The 18172-nt window shown below is 55.8% G+C and overlaps 2 protein-coding genes across 2 annotated transcripts; one reads left to right on the forward strand and one right to left on the reverse strand.

Moving 5' to 3' along the window:
- The first annotated feature begins 847 nt into the window (after positions 1 to 847).
- On the forward strand, positions 848 to 7421 carry DRC5 (dynein regulatory complex subunit 5). The gene is made up of 3 exons (XM_004310428.4): positions 848 to 1191; positions 2185 to 2756; positions 6300 to 7421. The coding sequence occupies exons 1-3, from the start codon at positions 915 to 917 to the stop codon at positions 6846 to 6848; spliced, it is 1398 nt and encodes a 465-aa protein (XP_004310476.2). The 5' UTR covers positions 848 to 914; the 3' UTR covers positions 6849 to 7421.
- A 1804-nt stretch (positions 7422 to 9225) lies between these two features.
- On the reverse strand, positions 9226 to 17109 carry TMEM151B (transmembrane protein 151B). The gene is made up of 3 exons (XM_073810672.1): positions 16984 to 17109; positions 14421 to 14861; positions 9226 to 13198 (listed from the first exon to the last, which is right to left on the reverse strand). Exons 1-3 carry the CDS (start codon positions 17107 to 17109, stop codon positions 12065 to 12067), a joined length of 1701 nt encoding a protein of 566 aa, XP_073666773.1. The 3' UTR covers positions 9226 to 12064.
- Positions 17110 to 18172: the final 1063 nt, after the last annotated feature.

Below are 18172 nucleotides of genomic sequence, written 5' to 3' on the forward strand. Positions count from 1 at the left end.
GATTACATATTTAAGCGATAATATTTTGTTCATATTGGGTTAAACATAAAACTAATTTCACTTGTTTTCTCTTTCCTTTTTTAATGTCTGTACGAGAAATTTTTAAATAGTATATGTGGCTTGCATTTTGGCATTCATTATATTTCTATTTGTATGTTTCTATTGGCCAGTGCTGTTCTCAACCCCATCCTCCTGGTCAGGCCGTTGCTGTTCTGTAAAATACTTAGTGCAGGGAGCTGTTTTGAACTAAATGGTTCTTTATCATACCTCAGTCTTTTGGCCGAACTTGATAGACTGAGTTTAAATCCACCTGTGTTATTTATAAGCTTTGTGACATTGGGCACGTCAGTTAACCTCTCTGTGCTTCAGTTTCACATCAGAAAAATGAGTCTATCAGTGCCTATCTCAAAAAGGCTTTTGTGAGAATCAAATGAGCCGATATGCATAAAAAACTAAAAAAAGGGTCCAGCATACAGCAATTGCTTGTAATTGCTGTACAGCTATTACTGTCTAAAATGTGGGGCTGTTGCTTGCTACAGTTTTGTGTGTCACAGTATGCTATGCCTCCTTGGATGCATTATTTTTATTCACTCCTCCCAATCAGCTTATTGGTAATTGTTATCCTCATTTCACAGAGGAAGCATCTGAAACTCAGAAAGTTTCAGTAACTGGCCCAAAGCCGCCCAGCTAGTGGGATTTGCACCTGGATTTGCTCTAATCCAGAGACTGACCCTTAACAACCACCCCTGCTACGTCTCTTGGTAAAAGCCCACCGAGACCGTCCAAAGTAACAACTCCATCCCTTCCTCTTGCTCCAGGTTCCCGCCGGCATCCAGGACCCGCCTGTCTGAGAAACTCCCTGTCACAAGGCCATCACCAAGAGGCCACTTGTCCCTGTGTTGTCAGTCCCCAGCATGGAGGAAACCCAGATAACACCCCCACCGTCGGTCCCCAGCTGGTCCTCAACCTCCACCCAGGACCAGTCCTTCACTGCCGGCCAAGCTTCAAGCACAGGCCCACAGCCCTCAAAGTCCTCTGTCATCCCACCCCCAGTGAAGTCCAAGGGCCCGAGTTCCGGGGCTGGGGTACGTCGGATGCGCAGGATCATCGCTGAGGATGCTGAGTGGTCAGTGGCCATTGTGCCCCTCCTCACAGAACTCTGCATTCAACACATTGTCAAGAACTTCCAGAGTGAGTCTGTCCCTGCCTCGGTCGGGAGACAAGGCCAGGAGTGGGGCCCAGTGGGCGGGGACTGCCTGGAGGTGAGGCCTCAGAGCTGGGTCCTGGGGCAGCCCCTGCCCTCCCACACAGCATCCTCATCCCCACTCAGCACCTCCCTTCCCCCCTCCCCAGAGGCCAAGACAGTTTCTCTGGCCGTCCCCACTTGCAGGTCCCACCAGGCTCCCCCACACACTGTGCCCTCCATGCCTATGCCTGTTTCTCGACTGTCCCACTCTCTCCAACAAAGCCCAGCCCAAGCCATACCTACCTCCTCCTCCAGAAAGCCCTCCCTGATTGATCGTCCTCCACTCTCTCTGAGTCTTCCATGGCGTGTACAGGTTCTTGGTTTGTTCTGTACTTTAGTCTCTGTAAATGTTCATCCTTTTCAAAGATGAGTTGCCAACCTCTCTTACCAGATGGGGAGCTCTGTGAGGACAGGGCCATCATTTTGTCTACAGCACTTGTCACCACCAGACCTACAATACATTCGTTTGACTTGTTTAGAGTCGCCTCTGCTCATGAGATGGAGCAGCTTCCTCTGTTTTGTTCACTCTTGTATCCTCAGCACTTAGAACAGTGTGTGGTGCATAGTAGGTGCTCAAAAAAACATTTTGTTTTGAAATGAATGAATCAAATCAAACTGGGAGCCTCTGAAGTCAGGGATTGTCTCCTCTACTAGATTAAGGAATAACTGAGGGCTGGACCTGAGATTCTGCCTCAGACTGGGAGCTCCCTGAGACCAAATGCTAAGATATCTACCTTCAACTGGGAACAACCCAGAGTCAGGGGTGATATCTCCCTCCTCAGGTTGAGCCTCCCTGAGAATAAAGTCTGCCTCCTCTCTCAGACTGGGCTTCCCTAAAGACAGGGGTCTTCTCTTTCCTGGGTGCCCCCAGACAGGCTCAGCTCAGGGTAGCATGCGCAGCGTCCCCAACACTGTGACTCCCATTTCTGTTCCCAAAGACAACCCTATCCTGAAGCAGCTGCTCCCAGAGCATCAGAAGAAGGTCCTGAACCAACTGTCCCCCGACCTGCCGCTGGCTGTGACCGCCAACCTGATAGAGGATGAGAACTACTGGCGCCGCTGCTGCACGCAACGCTGGCCCGTGTGCCACGTGGACGAGCACGGCGGCAGCTGGAAGCGCATGTTCTTCGAGCTGCACCTGGAGAACCTGCTGAAGCACTTCATCCCCGGCACCACGGACCCCGAGGTGATCCTCAGCCTGCTGCCGCTCTGCAGGAACTACGTGCGCACGATCCGGGTGGATCAGTTCCTTCCGCCCGTGCAGCTCCCGACTCCACTTCGGGGCGGGGATCAGTCCGACTCCAGCAGTGAAGGAGAGATGGAGGAGGAGCCGGCCATGGGCCACTACCAACTGGGCGACCTGGTGGCTGGCCTGAGCCGCCTGGAGGAGCTGGACCTGGTGTACGGTGTCAAGGACTGTGGCATGAACTTCGAGTGGAACCTCTTCCTCTTCACCTACCGCGACTGCCACTCCCTGGCAGCCACAGTCAAGGCATGCCACACGCTCAAGGTACCACCTGCCATTCTCAGCATCTCTCTGATTTGATTCCCTCTTCCCTTCCCTTCCTCTTGTATCCCCACCTTCTTCTCCTATTTCCTTCTCGCTCATTGACCAAGTGTCCTTTTTCTTCCTTTTTTTTTTTTTGGCTGCGTTGGGTCTTCGTCACTGGGCGCGGGCTTTCTCTAGTTGCAGTGAGCAGGGGCTGCTCTTCGTTGCGGTGCGTGGGCTTCTCATTGCGGTGGCTTCTTTTGTTGCGGAGCACAGGCTCTAGGCACGCAGGCTTCAGTAGTTGCAGCACTCGGGCTTAGTAGTTGCGACACATGGGCCCTAGAGCGCAGGCTCAGTAGTTGTGGCGCACGGGCTTAGTTGCTCCTCGGCATGTGGGATCTTCCCGGACCAGGGCTCAAACCCGTGTCCCCTGCATTGGCAGGCGGATTCTTAACCACTGCGCCACCAGGGAAGTCCCTGACCAAATGTCCTCTTATGCACTCTGCACCAAGCTGGGTTCTGGGGATGCAGAGATGCACAAGGCACTGCCCTGCCCATTCACCAGCCATTTAGTCATCCAACACACATCTGCACTCCAGGCCCTGTCCTAGGTGCTGAAGATTCAATCATGAGCACAATTATACCATTTGTGCCCTCCAGCTAACAGTCTGGTGAGGATAAAAGGCAGTAATCAGCAATCATATAAATGTAAAATTGCAACTCGAACAGAGTTGCCAGATTTACCAAATAGAAATATAGGACATCCAGTTAAATTTGAATTTCAGATACACAACGAATATTTTTTTAGTTTAAGCATGTCCCAAATATTCTGGTTGGAAGAGAGAGAGCCTGCCAAGAAATCAGAGGTGGGAGAGAAGAAGGACACAGCACTGTGTCCCAGAGCCGAGGGATGCTTTTCAAGAAAGGGGTGAGCAGCAGGGAAGTGGGATGGAGCTGAGGACCGGATTTAGCAAACTTGGAGGTCACTGGGTGGAAGCTGTGTCAATGGAATGCCAGGAGCAGAGGCCAGATTGGAGTGGTTTATGGAGAGTGGGAAGTGAGGAAACGGAATGACCATGATCAGGTTTTTCAAGAACTTGGCTGTGAATGGGGGAGAAAGGTAGAGCAGTAACAGATGAGGGGGTTAGGTTTTCTTAAGAAGAAATTTGCATGTGTTTAAAAACAATGTATAAAAACAAAAATAAACAAATAATCAAATGTATAGGCTTTTGCACAGCAAAGGAAACCATAAACAAAATGAAAAGACAACCTACAGACTGGGAGAAAATATTTGCAAATGATGCAACCAACAAGGGCTTAATTTCCAAAATATACAAACAGCTCATACAACTTAATAACCAAAAAAACAACCCAATCAAAAAATGGGCAGAAGACCTAAAAAGACATTTCTCCAAAGAAGACATACAGATGGCCAACAGACACATGGAAAGATGCTCAACTTTTCTAATTATTAGAGAAATGAAATCAAAACTGCAGTGAGGTATCACCTCACACCAGTCAGCATGGCCATCATTTAAAAGTCTACAAATAATAAATGCTGGAGAGGGTATGAAGAAAAGAGAACACTCCTACATTCATTGCTGGTGGGAATGTAAATTGGTACAGCCACTGTGGAGAACAGTATGGAGGTTCCTTTAAAACCTAAAAATACAGTTACCATATGATTCAGCAATCCCACTCTTGGGCATATATCCAGAGAAAACTCTAATTCGAAAAGATATATGCACCCCAGTGTTCACAGTTGCATTATCTACAATAGCCAAGACATGGAAGCAACCTAAATGAATGAATAAAGAAGATGTGGTATATATAAACAATGGAATACTACTTAGCCATAAAAAAGAATAAAATAATGCCATTTGCAGCTACATGGATGGACCTAGAGATTATCATGCTAAGTGAAGTAAGTCAAACAAAGACATACCATATGATATCACTTACATGTGGAATCTAAAATATGATACAAGATATTTACAAGACAGAAATAGACTCACAGACATTGAAAACAAACTTATGGTTACCAAAGGAGAAGGGGTGTGGGAGGGATAAATTAGGAGTTTGGGATTAACAGATACACACTATTATATATAAAATAGATAAGGTCCTACTGTATAGCTCAGGAAACTATATTCAATATCCTGTAACAAACCATAATGGAAAAGAATATGAAAAAGAATCACTTTGCTGTATACCAGAAACTAACACAACATTATAAATCAACTATACTTCAATAAAATAATGAAAAATAAAAAAAACAAAAGTAAAAAATGAAACCAATGTAAAGCTCCACCCAATTGCAAGAAAGGAGCTGAGTACAGGAGAGAGGCACAGGTTCATTGACCAAGGAAGGTTCCTGAGAAGACAGGAAGAATGGGGTCTAGAGGTGAGGTAGGGCGGTTGGCTCCAGGCAGAGGGGAGAGTGGATGTGGTGGGTTGCAGTGGATTTATGTTTGGGATTAGTAAAAGAAAGGGTTCCTACTCAATGGCTGAGGAGACCCACCTCAGGCCGTAGGGTGAGGGGCTGGAGAAGGTTGAAATCGTTGTTGTTGTAGATTATGAGAGAGTATATTGTCCAGAGAAGCAGAGTTGAGCTGGCACTCAGCACTGAGGGCCTATTGGTGGTTCCAGTGATACCAGCCAGTCCTGTGATGTGACGTTTTCCATCATGTCAGTTGCTTGGGCCCAGACGTACAGGAGATAGAGTGGGGTTGATCCACAGTTGGAGCTTTGCCAGATAGAGGCAATAAAAAAGAGGGACAAAAGATTCAGAGCTGGCTAAGAGGGATGTAGAGAGAGGAGAGGACTGAAGGACGGGGAGGCCAGCCACTCAGAGGTCTCAAGGCAGAGGGAGCAGCGGGCCAAGCCAGTGAAAAGCAAAGGGACAGGGGTCCCACCTCCGATATTCATAATGCTAGTCCCACCTCCTTTCTTTTATCTTTTTTCTTCATCCCATCCATTTACTGTTTCTCAACGTTTCCCACGTTCTCCCTGGTTCTTACCCTGGCACTCTCCTTCCAAGAGTTCCTCTCCTTGCCACGGTGGAGCTTAGCTGGCTGAGGAGGGTGCAGTGAGGGGCTGCGGCATCCAACAGGCCTGGATTCAAAACCTGCCTCCACAGCTTAATCGTTGTGCGACTCTGGGCAAATGATGTATCCGCTCAAAGCCTCCATTTTCTACTGTAAAACGGAGAGAACTTGTTCCATCTCACTGGGATGCTGAGGGTTAGGGATATGGCTATGGAATGTTCTAGCAGCATGCCCAGCACATAGTCATTTCTCAATAAGTGGTAGTCTTTTCCCCCTACTAGGTGCCACCAATTCTGCACCACCGTGTCACGCTGGGTAGGCCTGCCCTGCCCAAGAGCCAGCCAGGTGGCCGAACCCCTCATCCATTACCGCTCTACCTTTCTCCCCCTTCCCAGCCAAGTTCTTGAAAGAGAAGAACTCCTCCTCCCTGGGGCTCCCTCCTCTACCTGCAGGAGGTAGGCAGGCAGGCAGATGATTCCTGGTTGCAGGGTGCTGTGGGCCCTCTGCCTGCCCACAGATCTTCAGGCTGACCCGAAGCAAGGTGGACGACGACAAGGCCCGCATCCTCATCTGCAGCCTCCTGGACCACGCGGCCCTAGAGGAGCTGGACCTGTCACACAACCTCATCGGAGACCGGGGCGCGCGCGCCGCCGCCAAGCTGCTGGGCCACAGCCGCCTGCGCGTGCTCAACCTCGCCAACAACCAGGTGCGCGCGCCCGGCGCCCAGTCGCTGGCTCACGCCCTGGCGCACAACAGCAACCTCGTCTCCCTCAGCCTGCGCCTCAACTGCATCGAGGATGAGGGCGGCCAGGCGCTCGCCCACGCCCTGCAGACCAACAAGTGCCTCACCACACTGCACCTCGGGGGCAACGAGCTGTCCGAGCCCACTGCCACGCTCCTCTCCCAGGTGCTGTCCATCAACACCACGCTCACTAGCATCAACCTGTCCTGCAACCACATCGGGCTGGTGAGCCACCGCTTCTGGGACAGGCAGGGCCAAGGGGAGGCCCTGGGGCCTTGGGAGGCGGGAGTGGAATCCGATTGCTGTGGGGTACGTAGCGGATAATTGTTAGGATCACAGCCTTTACCCGGTTATCAGCCCAGCTCTGCCATTTAGCACTTGGTTAAGTTACTTAACCTTTTGGGGCCTCCATCTCCTCCTCTGTAAAATGGGAATAATAATAATAGCATCTACTTCTAAGTGTTGTTACTGGGAGGATTAAATGAGTTATGCTTGTAAAGCAGTTATCCATTGCAGGCACTGGCTAGGTCCTCAGTAATTGCTAGCTGTTACTATTACTCGGGGTTCTATAGTATGGATACTGGGTGCCTATGCTAGGCACCCAGTATCCATTCGTTGTTCTTTAACCCTCGCAGTTATCTAGTAAAATGTGTATTCTTAACCCCACTTTACAGATGGAAAACTGAACCTCAGAGAGGTTAGTGAGTTGCCCGAGAGCATCCAGTCAGGTTGAAAGCCTGGATCCTTTCCAATAGACAATGTCTTTCAAATCTTGACCAAGTCTCAGAGTAACAAATGCAATTAACATGAACACCTAGTGAATGTATACATCAATATAACATAATTGAAAGTTACTTGTACTGCTTGTGATGTATACTGATGATTTCCTTTGTAATGTACACGGCTTCATTAAAAACAAAAATGCTCTGTGGCCCATTGAATTGACTTTGCAACACGCTGTTGGATCACAACCTTAGAAGAGCAGCATTCTGCCTCCCAATGTGGAATTTTTCACATTAGGCCTGGCCCACCCAACCCAGAAGGGGCTGGAGCTGTAGGAACTAGCGAGGACAGCCCTCCATGTACTCCAGTTAGGGCCCTGCACCCTCTACCAAACCTCCCCCAAGGACAGTCTTACTCACATAGACACTGTCTCCAGAGGGGGCGCTCTTGGCTACAAGTAACAGAAAGCTTAATCGGGAAATGGCTTAAACAAGAGGAATATTCATTGTGTCCCATAATCAGAAGCCTGGGGGAAGGGGGCTCTGGGGTTGGTGAGATCCTTGGCTCAGCACCGTCCTCTGCTCTGCCCACCTAACCACACAGCCACGTCCTCTCTTGTGCGACTCTCAGGAGCCCAAGACGGTGGCTGCATTTTCCATTGGGCCACGCTCAGAGGCAGAAAAAGGGAGACCACTACTCTCTTTTGTTCTCTTTTATGAGGAGAAACTTCCCAGAAGTCACTCCCTCCAAACATCCTCCTCATATCTCACAAGCCAGATTTGTCTCACGTGCTCATGGCTGAACCAGAGGAGCGGAATCACCATCACTGACATAGCGCCATGTTTTTCAAACCACTGGGGTTGAAAAATCAATTTAGTGAACTTTGAGCACCATTTTTCTCCGGGAATAGGATGGAACAGGATAGAATAGGATAGAAAATGTCAGTGCCACACAAATAGGTTAAGAATTGTTTTGTGAACCTGTTGTTTCAGTCACATCTGTATAAACATGTGTATGTGCGTACACACCCGCGTGTGTGATCCTGGGTAGTGGCGGAAAGTGATGCTTTCCTTTGTATTCCTGAACCAGGATGGCGGGAAGCAGCTTCTAGAAGGCATGTCAGACAACAAGACCCTCCTGGAGTTTGATTTGCGCCTGTCAGGTATCGCCCAGGAGAGCGAGTATCTCATCGGCCAGGCCCTCTGTGCCAACCGTGAAGCAGCCCGCCAGCGGGCCCTGAGTTCCAGCCACGGCCAAGGGCCCTGAGAACCTGGCGGGATAAGATGGGGACAGGGCTGGGGCAGTGAGCAGACCTGGGTCACTGCCCTAGCCCCATCCCTCATTTCATGCCCCTGCCATGCCTGCTGCACAGTGTCACACTGGTCTGGAGGGAGTGGGGAGGGAGACCAAGAATATCTTTGGGATGAGTGATCAAGGGTTGTGCAGATAAAGATGTGAGGAGAGGAAGGGGCCTGGGATAGGGGTAGGAAATAGGACTTAGCCCTGGTACGCAGGGAGAGGATATTACCGGACTCACTGAAATGACTGACTTCTCCCAAGAATGGGGAAGGCAAAGCAGACTCTAAGGGACTGTGCCGGCCCAGACTCTCCCACAGGGGTCGCCCATCTCCCTGACCACCCTCCTCCCCACCATTTTTCTCTCTACCAAACAGATCCTTGACCTCTTGACCTTCAAACACACTCTCTCTCTCCACCCCCACCCACCCCCCGCCAGGCTACAGCATAGCTTTGCCTGGCTCTTCCACCATCACCCCTGCCGGTGCCACCTCCCTCTTGCTTAACTCCCGCTTAAGTCATCCAGTTCTACAAGCCACGCCATCCCTAATCCATTCCCTTCAACCTGGGAAGGGGGAAACAGAGGTGACAGGAGGGGCTCAGACCCATCGGCCTCCCCAGATTGCTGCTCACGGACGGGCAGATGGCGAGAGAGGTGCGACACTGGGAAGGGAAGTCAGTGAGTCATCTGCAACTTTATTATCCACCAGTTTGATTTATACAATCTTTGCGCTTGGAAATCCACGACAGAAAGGCCACAGTGTGATGCACCCAGTTGACAGAGACCTGTCTTCTCCCCAGCCAGGCCCAGCCCACCCCACAAGCCCTTGTCCCCAGGACACATGAAACCTTCCAGGCATCCTCCATGAGTCCCCGTCACTCTGTGGCCGCCCGCCTTGGGGCCACACCCACGGGAATCACATCTACCCACAGGGCCACAAGAGGCCCTGATGATGGATTCAGGCAGAGCCCCATCTCCCATCCTCCTCGGGCTGAACCTCCAGCCCTGTGTTTCCAGAGGGTGTGTCATGGGCTGCACCCACAGCCTTGGGGCGCTTTCCAGGGACTCCTTCCAACAAGCAGAGCACCAAAGGGGGCTTGGCAGTGACCGCACGTGTGTGCCTGTCTGGGCAACCTTGAGTCCGTCTGTGCCTGACACCCTCTAACAGTTCCGAGTGCAAACGTGTAGGTGTGAGGGTGTGTGAGTGTGTGTGTACATAGCCACAGCTGCTAGCAGAGGGTCTAATTAGAGAAACAAGAACATTCAGTGTAAAGTTTAATTTTAGAGATTAGTTAATTTTCTGGTTTGTTTTCCCTGGCAATCAATAAAGCTACCAAGAAAACAGACCACAGAATTGGTTTCTCTCTAAGTCTGTGCATATGTGGGAGGTGTGAGGCTGTCTGTGTGAGAAGACCTAGGCAGAAATGGTCAATACAGGCAAAAATAATAACAGCCCCTCCCCTTTCCCCCTCCTCCCAGCTCAGGTTCTGTCTCAGGAATGGCCCGGAGGCAGGAGGAGCCGAGTTCCTCCCTCCTTGGAGCCATGAGGTGGCCAGGATGCCCCACACAAGGGCGTGACATCTGGGTGCCAGCTGGCCAAGAACTGGGTCCTGAGGCCACAGCTCACCACCTGTACCTTGAAGATGTCCGTTCAGAGGAAACGGGTGCTCCAACCCCCAGGCCCCTGGAGAGCACAGTGCTGGCGGGTAGGTGGCACTGCTGCCCAGGGAAACCTAGTGCGCAGCTGTTCCCCTCCTCCCCAAGCCTCCTCTTCTCCGGCCTTCTCTCTCTTCCCACTCAGCCATCTCCACCTGAAAGTTAGGCTCAACCCTGATGGGCCACAGGCCGTGGTGTCCCCACAATCTGTGGTCCCCAGTCCCCCAGGAAAGGAGCTTAGGGGAGCCAGAGGAGATGTTGCATAGGTGGAGGCCATAGCCTTGGGGCGTACAGGCCTGGCTAGGCTGGAGGAAGAGGGGAGAGGCTGGAGGAGGGAAAGGGGCAGCTCTGATGGCTCAGGTGACATGAGGAGCATCAGGGGTGAGCCATGTTGGAGGCCTGAGGGTTTTCCTCTCCCTGGACATGTGAGCCCCTTCCCTGGGCACTGTCAGCTGGGAAAACATTAGCCAGGGGATTTGGGAGGGCAGGGGGTTTGCACACAGACATGCACACGGAAGCACGTCAGGGTAGGAGTAGTGGGGGAACAGCGCACAGGGCCAGCGCCCTGCGGCCGTGGCAGTTTGCCCCTTTGAAGACCCTGGGACACACAGCAGGGCTTCAGCTCATGGGCTAGGGGAGGACAGAGGGGTCGGGCAAGATTTAGAGAATTCCTGCCTCTGACCCTGCCACTGGAAATGAGTCTTTCTCCAGCTGGGGTTCCTGACAAGGTCCTCAGCCCTGCAGAGGCTCTGCTTGCACACGACCACTCTCCACTCTTCCCCACAAGTTCGGGGGAGGCAAGGGCCGTCCCCCACAGACACCCCGACCTTTGGGGGGTCTTTTCACGACCCTCTCCTCTGTGACTCCCACTAGCTTCCTGAGTTCCCCCTTGTCACCCAGGCCTATCTCCTGCTCTCCCCACTTAGTCATTCATTCACCTTGGTCAGCTTGAAGGAATGCTGCCTGGGTGGTCTCCCACCCTCTCTGAAGGGAGTGCCCTCCCAGAACCCAGGTGACGAGGCTACAGTTTAAAGGACTGAGGTGCACCGCCCTCCACAGTTTGCCTTGCCCCTCACCCCTGGCAACAGCTCTTCAGAGCCAGGGAGCAGGAGGGGAGGGAGAGGTGTGAAATCCGCGTGGTGAGTACAGTCCCCTCCAGGACCCAGCCTCCCAGGGCCCAGTGAGATAACAGCAGAGGGAGTGGCAGAGAGCAAACCCCGGGCCAGCGCCAAGAAGAGATCAACATTTCCATGGCTTTGAGATGGAGTATCGCGGCTGACACCTGCCCAGGCCTCAGACCCACTGAATTCATTAGCTTGGATGGAAACCAGCCCTGCTCTTCTCCAAACCACTGCCCCCTCGGTAGAGAGAGGCCCCAGCGGAGCCAGGCTGCAGAGGAAGGAAAGCCCCAATTGCCCTTCCCCTGGCCTGTAAACCTCCCCAGCTGCAAAGCGAGGGCCTCTCCCTTGAGGCGAGGCCCAACGCGGGTGCCACGGCTGTCTCCACGTAACAGTCATTAGATCCGTTGAAAGGCGGGACTGGAAATTCCGAGTGTGCGAGTATGCGTGTGGGAAGTGGAGGTGTCCCCCTAGGAACTCAGGGGCGGGGCTGGAAGAGACAACTCTGCCGGGGCAGGATTCCCTCCCCTCCCCACAGCTGTCTATGTTCAGGAAAGGCGGGTGTGGGGGGGTGCTCGAATCGGCCCCTTCGGGGTCTGTCCCTTGCCCCCTCGCCACCCCCCACCCCACCCGCACCGTGCCCAGCACAGCCTCGGCCACATTCTCGACTCCCCCTGCTACATGCAGGGAGCACCATCCGGCGAGGGGCAGTGAGGAGGCCGTTGGGCCGGACCAGGGCCCCGGGGTCACAGTGAGGTCTCTACGCAGGAGCCGTGGCGGTGCAACGGCCGGTGGCCGTGGCCCAGACATCCCTCCTGCCGGTGCACGATGAGCACGGGGAAGTAGAGGGCGTCGTGGTAGGGCGGCGGCGGCCCGCCCTCCTCCTCGTCTTCGTCGTCCTCGTCGTCCCCCATGCTGGCCTGGCTGGACAGCCGCGTCTGCTCGGTGGGGCAGCTCGCCTCGTTGACGCTCCCGCTCCGGCTGCGCCACAGGCAGCTGCGCCGGGAGCCGTAGAGGCGGCCCAGGGAGAAGCGGCTGCCCCCGCAGCCCGCCCCGCCGCCAGGCCCCGGTCCGGCCCGAGGGCTAGCGCAGATGCTAAGAGCGCTGCGCGAGAAGATGGACGAGCTACTGACGGCGCGCTGGCAGTGCTCGCAGCTGCGCCTGTACGGGGCCAGGCCCGCTGCGCCTGGGCCACCCACCCCACCGTAGCGGCACGTGCGCGCGTAGCCGCCCGCCGCGCCCCCAGCACAGCGCGCGCCCAGCCCCGCCAGGTCCATGAGCACCGCCTCCGAGTAGCTGGGCACCAGCTGCTGGTTGGAGCGGATGTGCCACTCGAGCTCCGTGCTGTCCACCGTGTTGACCCGCGGCAGGCGGTGCGTGAGCGGGGGCAACAGCTCGTCGCTGGGGCTGAGGCCGCCGCCCGCGCTGCCGCTGGCCGAGCTCGGGCCCTCCAGGCCGAAAAGCTTCTCCACGTGGTAGTGCGCATAGGCCGTGCGGTACTCGGCCAGCACGCGCAGCGGCCACGACAGCGTGAGCAGCGCCGCAGCCCAGAACGCCGACGAGCAGGCGTACCAAGGTGGCCTGGCCGGGTCGGGGAAGGCCACCATGAATTCGCGGAAGTCCACATTCTTGAGGTGCATGCCCTCGCGCGCCTCCATGTAGTCGTCCAAGCCCTCGTTCTCGGCGAAGAAGCGCGCGCGCTGGCACAGGTACGCGTTCTCGGCCTCCACGCTGGCGAAACTGAAGCACTTGGTGAAGCGCAGGCGCGTGGCAGGCGCGCCCTCCAGCCCCACCAGCGCCTTGGACACGTCGCGGACGCCACAGCGCTCGTAGTCGAACTCGGCCTCGGCCACGTGCGTGTTGACGCGCTCATGGTAGACCTGTGGCGCCGGGGAAGGCGGCAGGAGTCGCTTCTCTCCGCTTACCCTCCTCCGCCCCATCACTGCTCTTGATCAAATCCTCAGCCTGTCCTGGTTTAGCTCCCGGTTGGGGCCAGGTAAGATCTTACCGGGTTTATAGAGACATTGAGGCCCTCAGCTTCCTCAGTGAGTTAGAGATGAGGGCGGGTCTAGGAACTCATCCCTACTTATGTGCCTTCTCACTTTAACTAAGCCCTGCTCCGTCTAGGGGTCAGTCCCAGGCCCTGCATTGTCCCTCCGGCTTGCCTGATCCTTTTGCCACTGCATCTTTTGTCCCACGCTGCCCCCTCATCACCCCAAACAGCCTACCCGTCTTCCCTTTTACAAGTGTGTTTCCAAATGGGCCCCCCAGAGGAGGTCCCTGTGGACCCCCTTTGTCTCTGGTCTCCCTGCTGCCACCTTTAGCTAGTACCCGGCCTCCCTCCTGATCCTCACAGGGCCCAAGCTTTGTCTACCCAGCCCAATCCTGAGACAGTGGAGAGGTCCCCCTTATCTGGGAAAATCTCTTCCACCACGGCTCTAATATGCCTAATCCCAGCAGGTATACGGAGTGCTGCTTGACACCCCCTCCATGCCGCCCAGGCCTACCTCCACCTTTTTGCCAGCTGACCCCCACCTCTGGGAGCCTCACACTTGGGATCCACAGCCCTGAGTTTGCGTCTAGCACTACCACTTAGAAGCTGCAGAACTTGGGCAAGTCACTGAGCTCAGGTCTCTTTAACTGTGAAAGAGGACTTGGTAGCAGGCGCCTCACTAATCAGCCTGTGAGGCTGTGCATGTGAAACACCTCCAACCATTAAGCACTAAACCATACAGACCCTGGAGCCAGACTGCCAGGGTTCAAATCCCAGCTCCACCACACACTAGCTGTTTGACCTTAGGTAAGTTACTGAACCTCTCCAAGCCTCAGTTTCCTCATCTGTAAAATGGAGGTAATAGTTACCTACCTCATAGGGTTATCATGAGGGTTAAATAAATGATTTGACATTTGTAAAGTAGTTAGAGCAGACCCTGGCTGCTAGTAAGTGTTTGCCGTTATAATTACGGTGGGTGTTATTGTCCTCCTGTTGCAGTGCCCACAAGAACTCACTGCTGCCTGTGCTCCTCCCCTTCAGGACAGTCGAGCAGGGTCCCAGCACCCCCTCCCACCTGGACTGGCCTCTGCTCCCCTCCAGTTCCTCACCTGGGTGGTGGTGTAGGCGTCTCCATTGCGGTATCGGGTGACCTGGCGGGTGCGGCGGACATAGTGGTAGCTGATGGCCTTCCACCAGATACATGGCGTGGCCTGCTGCATGCGGCCCACGCGCTCCCGCACGCTGCTCACATCCACGCGGTGCTGCAGCTCGTGGCGGGCTTGGCAATGCCAGCACTCCACCAGGTAGACAGCGTACAGCATGAGCAGGAAAGCCAGGGGGATGTAGACATAGCCGTTGGAGCAGGGGCTGTCGTGGTACATGAGGCTGTTGCCCTGGTAGGCGCTGCTGAAGGTGAGGCGGGTCACCGTGGTGACGTGGCACCAGGCCACGGCCCCCAGGCAGCCGTACATGAGCAGCGAGAGGAGCAGGCACTTCCAGTGGGACTCACGGCAGAGGGACTTGGTGAAAGAGGGCTGGATGGGACGCTGCTGCTCAGAAGGGCAGGCAAAGGGGCCAAGATGAGTGCGGAGTGAGACGGAGTGGCAAGGCCCAGCACAGAGATGGATGGCGGGCCAGAGGCCGACACCGGCGATGACAGGCAGAGACAGACAGGAATGTGCAGAGAGAGTCAGACCAAGATGGGAGGCCAGGACCAGAGATTAACACAGAAGTAACCCAGAGTGAGCCATGAGGACAGGAAAGAGGGACGGAATACCAGTACAGAGAAGTGCAGAGGCAGAGGGATCAGAGCCAGAGATGGAGGGAGAAGGCCCAGGTGGCAGAGAAGACACAGATGGATAGGATGGCACCCAGAGAAACAGAGTCCAAAGACAGACACAGAGATGGCAATGAAACAGGAGAAGGTGTGCATAGGGAAGACAGGGAGGACAGATAGGCATCAGAGAAGGCAGGTCCCCAGCCTGGACCCCTTCCAGGTATTCCAGGAAAGGGGAGAGGGGCCCACTGACATCACCTTCCCACTTCACAGGTGGGGCCCTCCCTTCTTCCAGAACCTAGGAGGAGCCAATTCCTCTGACCCATCCGCCTCCCGGTCCCTCACAGACAATTAGCCTCATACCTCCCAGGAAACCCCAAGCCCTGTCTCCTTCCCCATACTCTGGACCCCAGGTCCCCTGTGAGTCTCCCTAACATCTACCCCTGTTCTAAGATAAAAGGCAGGGGGGTTTGTGTCCCTGAGCAGCAAGTGGTCCAGGAGGATATATCCAGAAGGGCAGAGGCATGTGGCTGGGGAGAGGGGATGTGGGACAGGGCTGGGGGGGGCAGGGAGGGAGATGTTTGCAGCCCAGCCATTTGTCAAGAGAAAACGATTTTTGGTGCGGGGGTCTATTAAAGCACTGATCACGCTCCGGCCCCCAGTTGTCCCGGTGAGTTATTTACGTGTGTGGCTCCTCCACTAGACTGGGTGCTCCTGAGGGCAGGGCCTCATTCCCTGTGCATCCTGGGTGCTGGCGCCCACAGCCGCTCAATGATGAGTACTGAGTCGGATTTCTGGTGGCAGCCTGGGCTTTCCCTCTCCTCCCCCCCACTGTCTAGCTTTAGGAACCCTCCACACACCCTCCTGCTGAGATCCTGACTTTTTCTTTCAATTCCCCAGGCCGGACCTGGAGGCTAGCCAAGGGAAGGGAGAGAAAGGTGGAGAGGAAGGGCACAGTAACAGACAGCAGGCCCTGGACCCGGTGTGAAATCCGAGGAAAGATCTGGAAGTACAGATAGGTAGGTGCGCTGGGAAACAGTACTCAGCACATGCAAACAAGATTAGGGGACGTGTGCCTTTCAGAGAGCCTTGTCCTGCGAGGGGAGCATATGTGCCCCTTGGTGTGCCTGAGTGTGCACTTGTCCCAGTGAGAGGGCGTGTGGAAGGGGCTCTGCCTGCGGGTCCTGCCTGTGTGCTTCTGCCCCAGTGCCGTGTGCAATGTGTGCACGAGTGTGCATGGGAGATGGAGGAGCCCCTGGTACGCTCCTCCATTTCTTTTGTCTCCAGATTCAGAGGACTGAAGAGTAGGACCCCCAACAAGGGATGTGCTGGTTACCAAAACTGGGAAGGATTCCTGGGCTCAGGGCCCCCTGGAGGGGGGCCTGCATGGATATGGGGAGAGAGAGGCGCACATCCCCCACGCACACACTCCCAGTGACTCCAGGGGGGAGATCGCCTCTGCACACAGTTGACCTTTTTAGGGCCCCAACTCACGTTAACACTACCATTTCCCCCGTGGAACTGGCAGGTACTCTCCTGCCTCCGCAGCCCCTACAAGTCACCCTGCCTGGCCTTCGAGATAGCATCCCCTCCGCGAAATGGGATCCCGGACACCATCCCCACCCCCACCAGCCCGGGATCCGCGAGGCTCCGCCCCTAGGCCCCTCCCCCTGCCCGGGACCCCCGAGCCCCGCCCCCGGCGCGGCCCCTTCCCTGCCACCGCGGACAGCTCCGGCCGCCGGGTGGGGGCAGCGAGGCGGGACTGCGGCTGCGGCGGCCGGCTCGGGGTGCGGGGCGCCGGCCGCGCTGCGGCGGAACCGGCGGGGGCCGCGCGCGGCGGGGGATGGGGGTCAGGCTGCGGCCGCGCCGGGGGAAGGGGCGCCGCCGGCTCTCACCTCCTCTCGGGCGGGGCCCTCGTCCGCCGCCGCCGCCGTGGGCTCCTCCGGGACCCCGGGGCCACCACCGCCGCCGCCGCCGCCGCCGCCGCCGCTCTCGCCCGCGGCCGAGCCAGGGGGGGACATGGCGTAGAGGGGGCGCGTCGAGCTCAGGGCCTCCCGGGGGGCTGCCGGGGGCCGGGGGCATCCTGCGCCGGCTCTGGGGAAGGGGCGGGAGGGGGCGGGGCCCTCGCTGCTCCCCACCCCCCGCCGGGGGGAGGGGGCCGGGAAAGGGCACCACGGGTAAGGGGCTCGGGGATGGGGATGGGGAGGCGGGCTGGGGGGCCGGGCCGGGGGGGGCCGGGGCCGGGGGTGGGTGTCACCTTGAGGCCCTCGCGGCGCCGCTCCGCCTCCCGCCCGCTCCCGCCGCCGCCTTTTGTCTGAGCCGAGCTGGAGCCAGCGCGCCCCCCCCTTCCTCCCAGCGCAAGAGCCCCGCCCCCGGCCCCCCAAACTCCGCCTTCCCCAAGCCTACCTAATGGCCACCCCAAAGGGGAAAAGCAACAGGGGCTCCGCGCACCCCTTCCCCCCTCCCAGCCCTGCTCAGCACACGCACACGCACCATCCCCATCCCAGGAAGATCTAAGCCGAAACTCCTCTCGGTCTGTTTGTGGAGGGGGCGCCAGCGGTTCAACCAACATCCCTCCCCATCTTTGGTTCCCGCAAGTTCCCGGGGCTGAGAGTGGGGAAAGGAAATTGAGTCTTGGAACCCTAGGGAACAGCCTTATTCCCAGTTGGATGGTAAAGGGTTAAGGCAGGAGCCAGACTTCAGAGGCCAGACCCATCTGAACAAGGATGGGATAGGGTGAAAAGGAAAGGATTAGAGCTAGATGTGAGAAGGGACTAACAGAGGGCAGAAGAGGGGACTTTGAAACCAGCCTTCACTGAATCATCTTCCTACCCTAGGACAACAGCCCCAGAGAAGCAATGAAGTGTGTACATAGCCCTAGGCTGGAGATCAGGAAACCTGAGTACAGATTCTTAATCCTGGCTCTCTCATTAGCTGTGTGACCTTGGGCGAGTGCCTTCCCCTCTCTGAGCCTTAGTTTCCTCATCTGGGCAGTGAGAAAGTTGACTGGACAATCTCTAAGGCTCTGACTTTCTTCTGTGGGTGTAGGAGGCAAAGTCACAGGCCACAGGCCAGGCTGAGTGA

This window comes from Tursiops truncatus, chromosome 10 (genome assembly GCF_011762595.2).
Source record: "Tursiops truncatus isolate mTurTru1 chromosome 10, mTurTru1.mat.Y, whole genome shotgun sequence".
NCBI lineage: Eukaryota > Metazoa > Chordata > Mammalia > Artiodactyla > Delphinidae > Tursiops > Tursiops truncatus.

Excerpts from the sequence above, each read along its gene's own strand:
- DRC5 (XM_004310428.4), top strand. The coding sequence starts at position 915 with ATGGAGGAAACCCAGATAACACCCCCACCGTCGGTCCCCAGCTGGTCC. Across the intron at positions 1,192-2,184 it reads CATTGTCAAGAACTTCCAGA|ACAACCCTATCCTGAAGCAG; the intron begins GTGAGTCTGTCC and ends CTGTTCCCAAAG. Across the intron at positions 2,757-6,299 it reads AGGCATGCCACACGCTCAAG|ATCTTCAGGCTGACCCGAAG; the intron begins GTACCACCTGCC and ends GCCTGCCCACAG.
- TMEM151B (XM_073810672.1), bottom strand. The coding sequence starts at position 17,109 with ATGTCCCCCCCTGGCTCGGCCGCGGGCGAGAGCGGCGGCGGCGGCGGC. Across the intron at positions 14,862-16,983 it reads AGGGCCCCGCCCGAGAGGAG|CAGCGTCCCATCCAGCCCTC; the intron begins GTGAGAGCCGGC and ends CCTTCTGAGCAG. Across the intron at positions 13,199-14,420 it reads ACGCCTACACCACCACCCAG|GTCTACCATGAGCGCGTCAA; the intron begins GTGAGGAACTGG and ends CCGGCGCCACAG.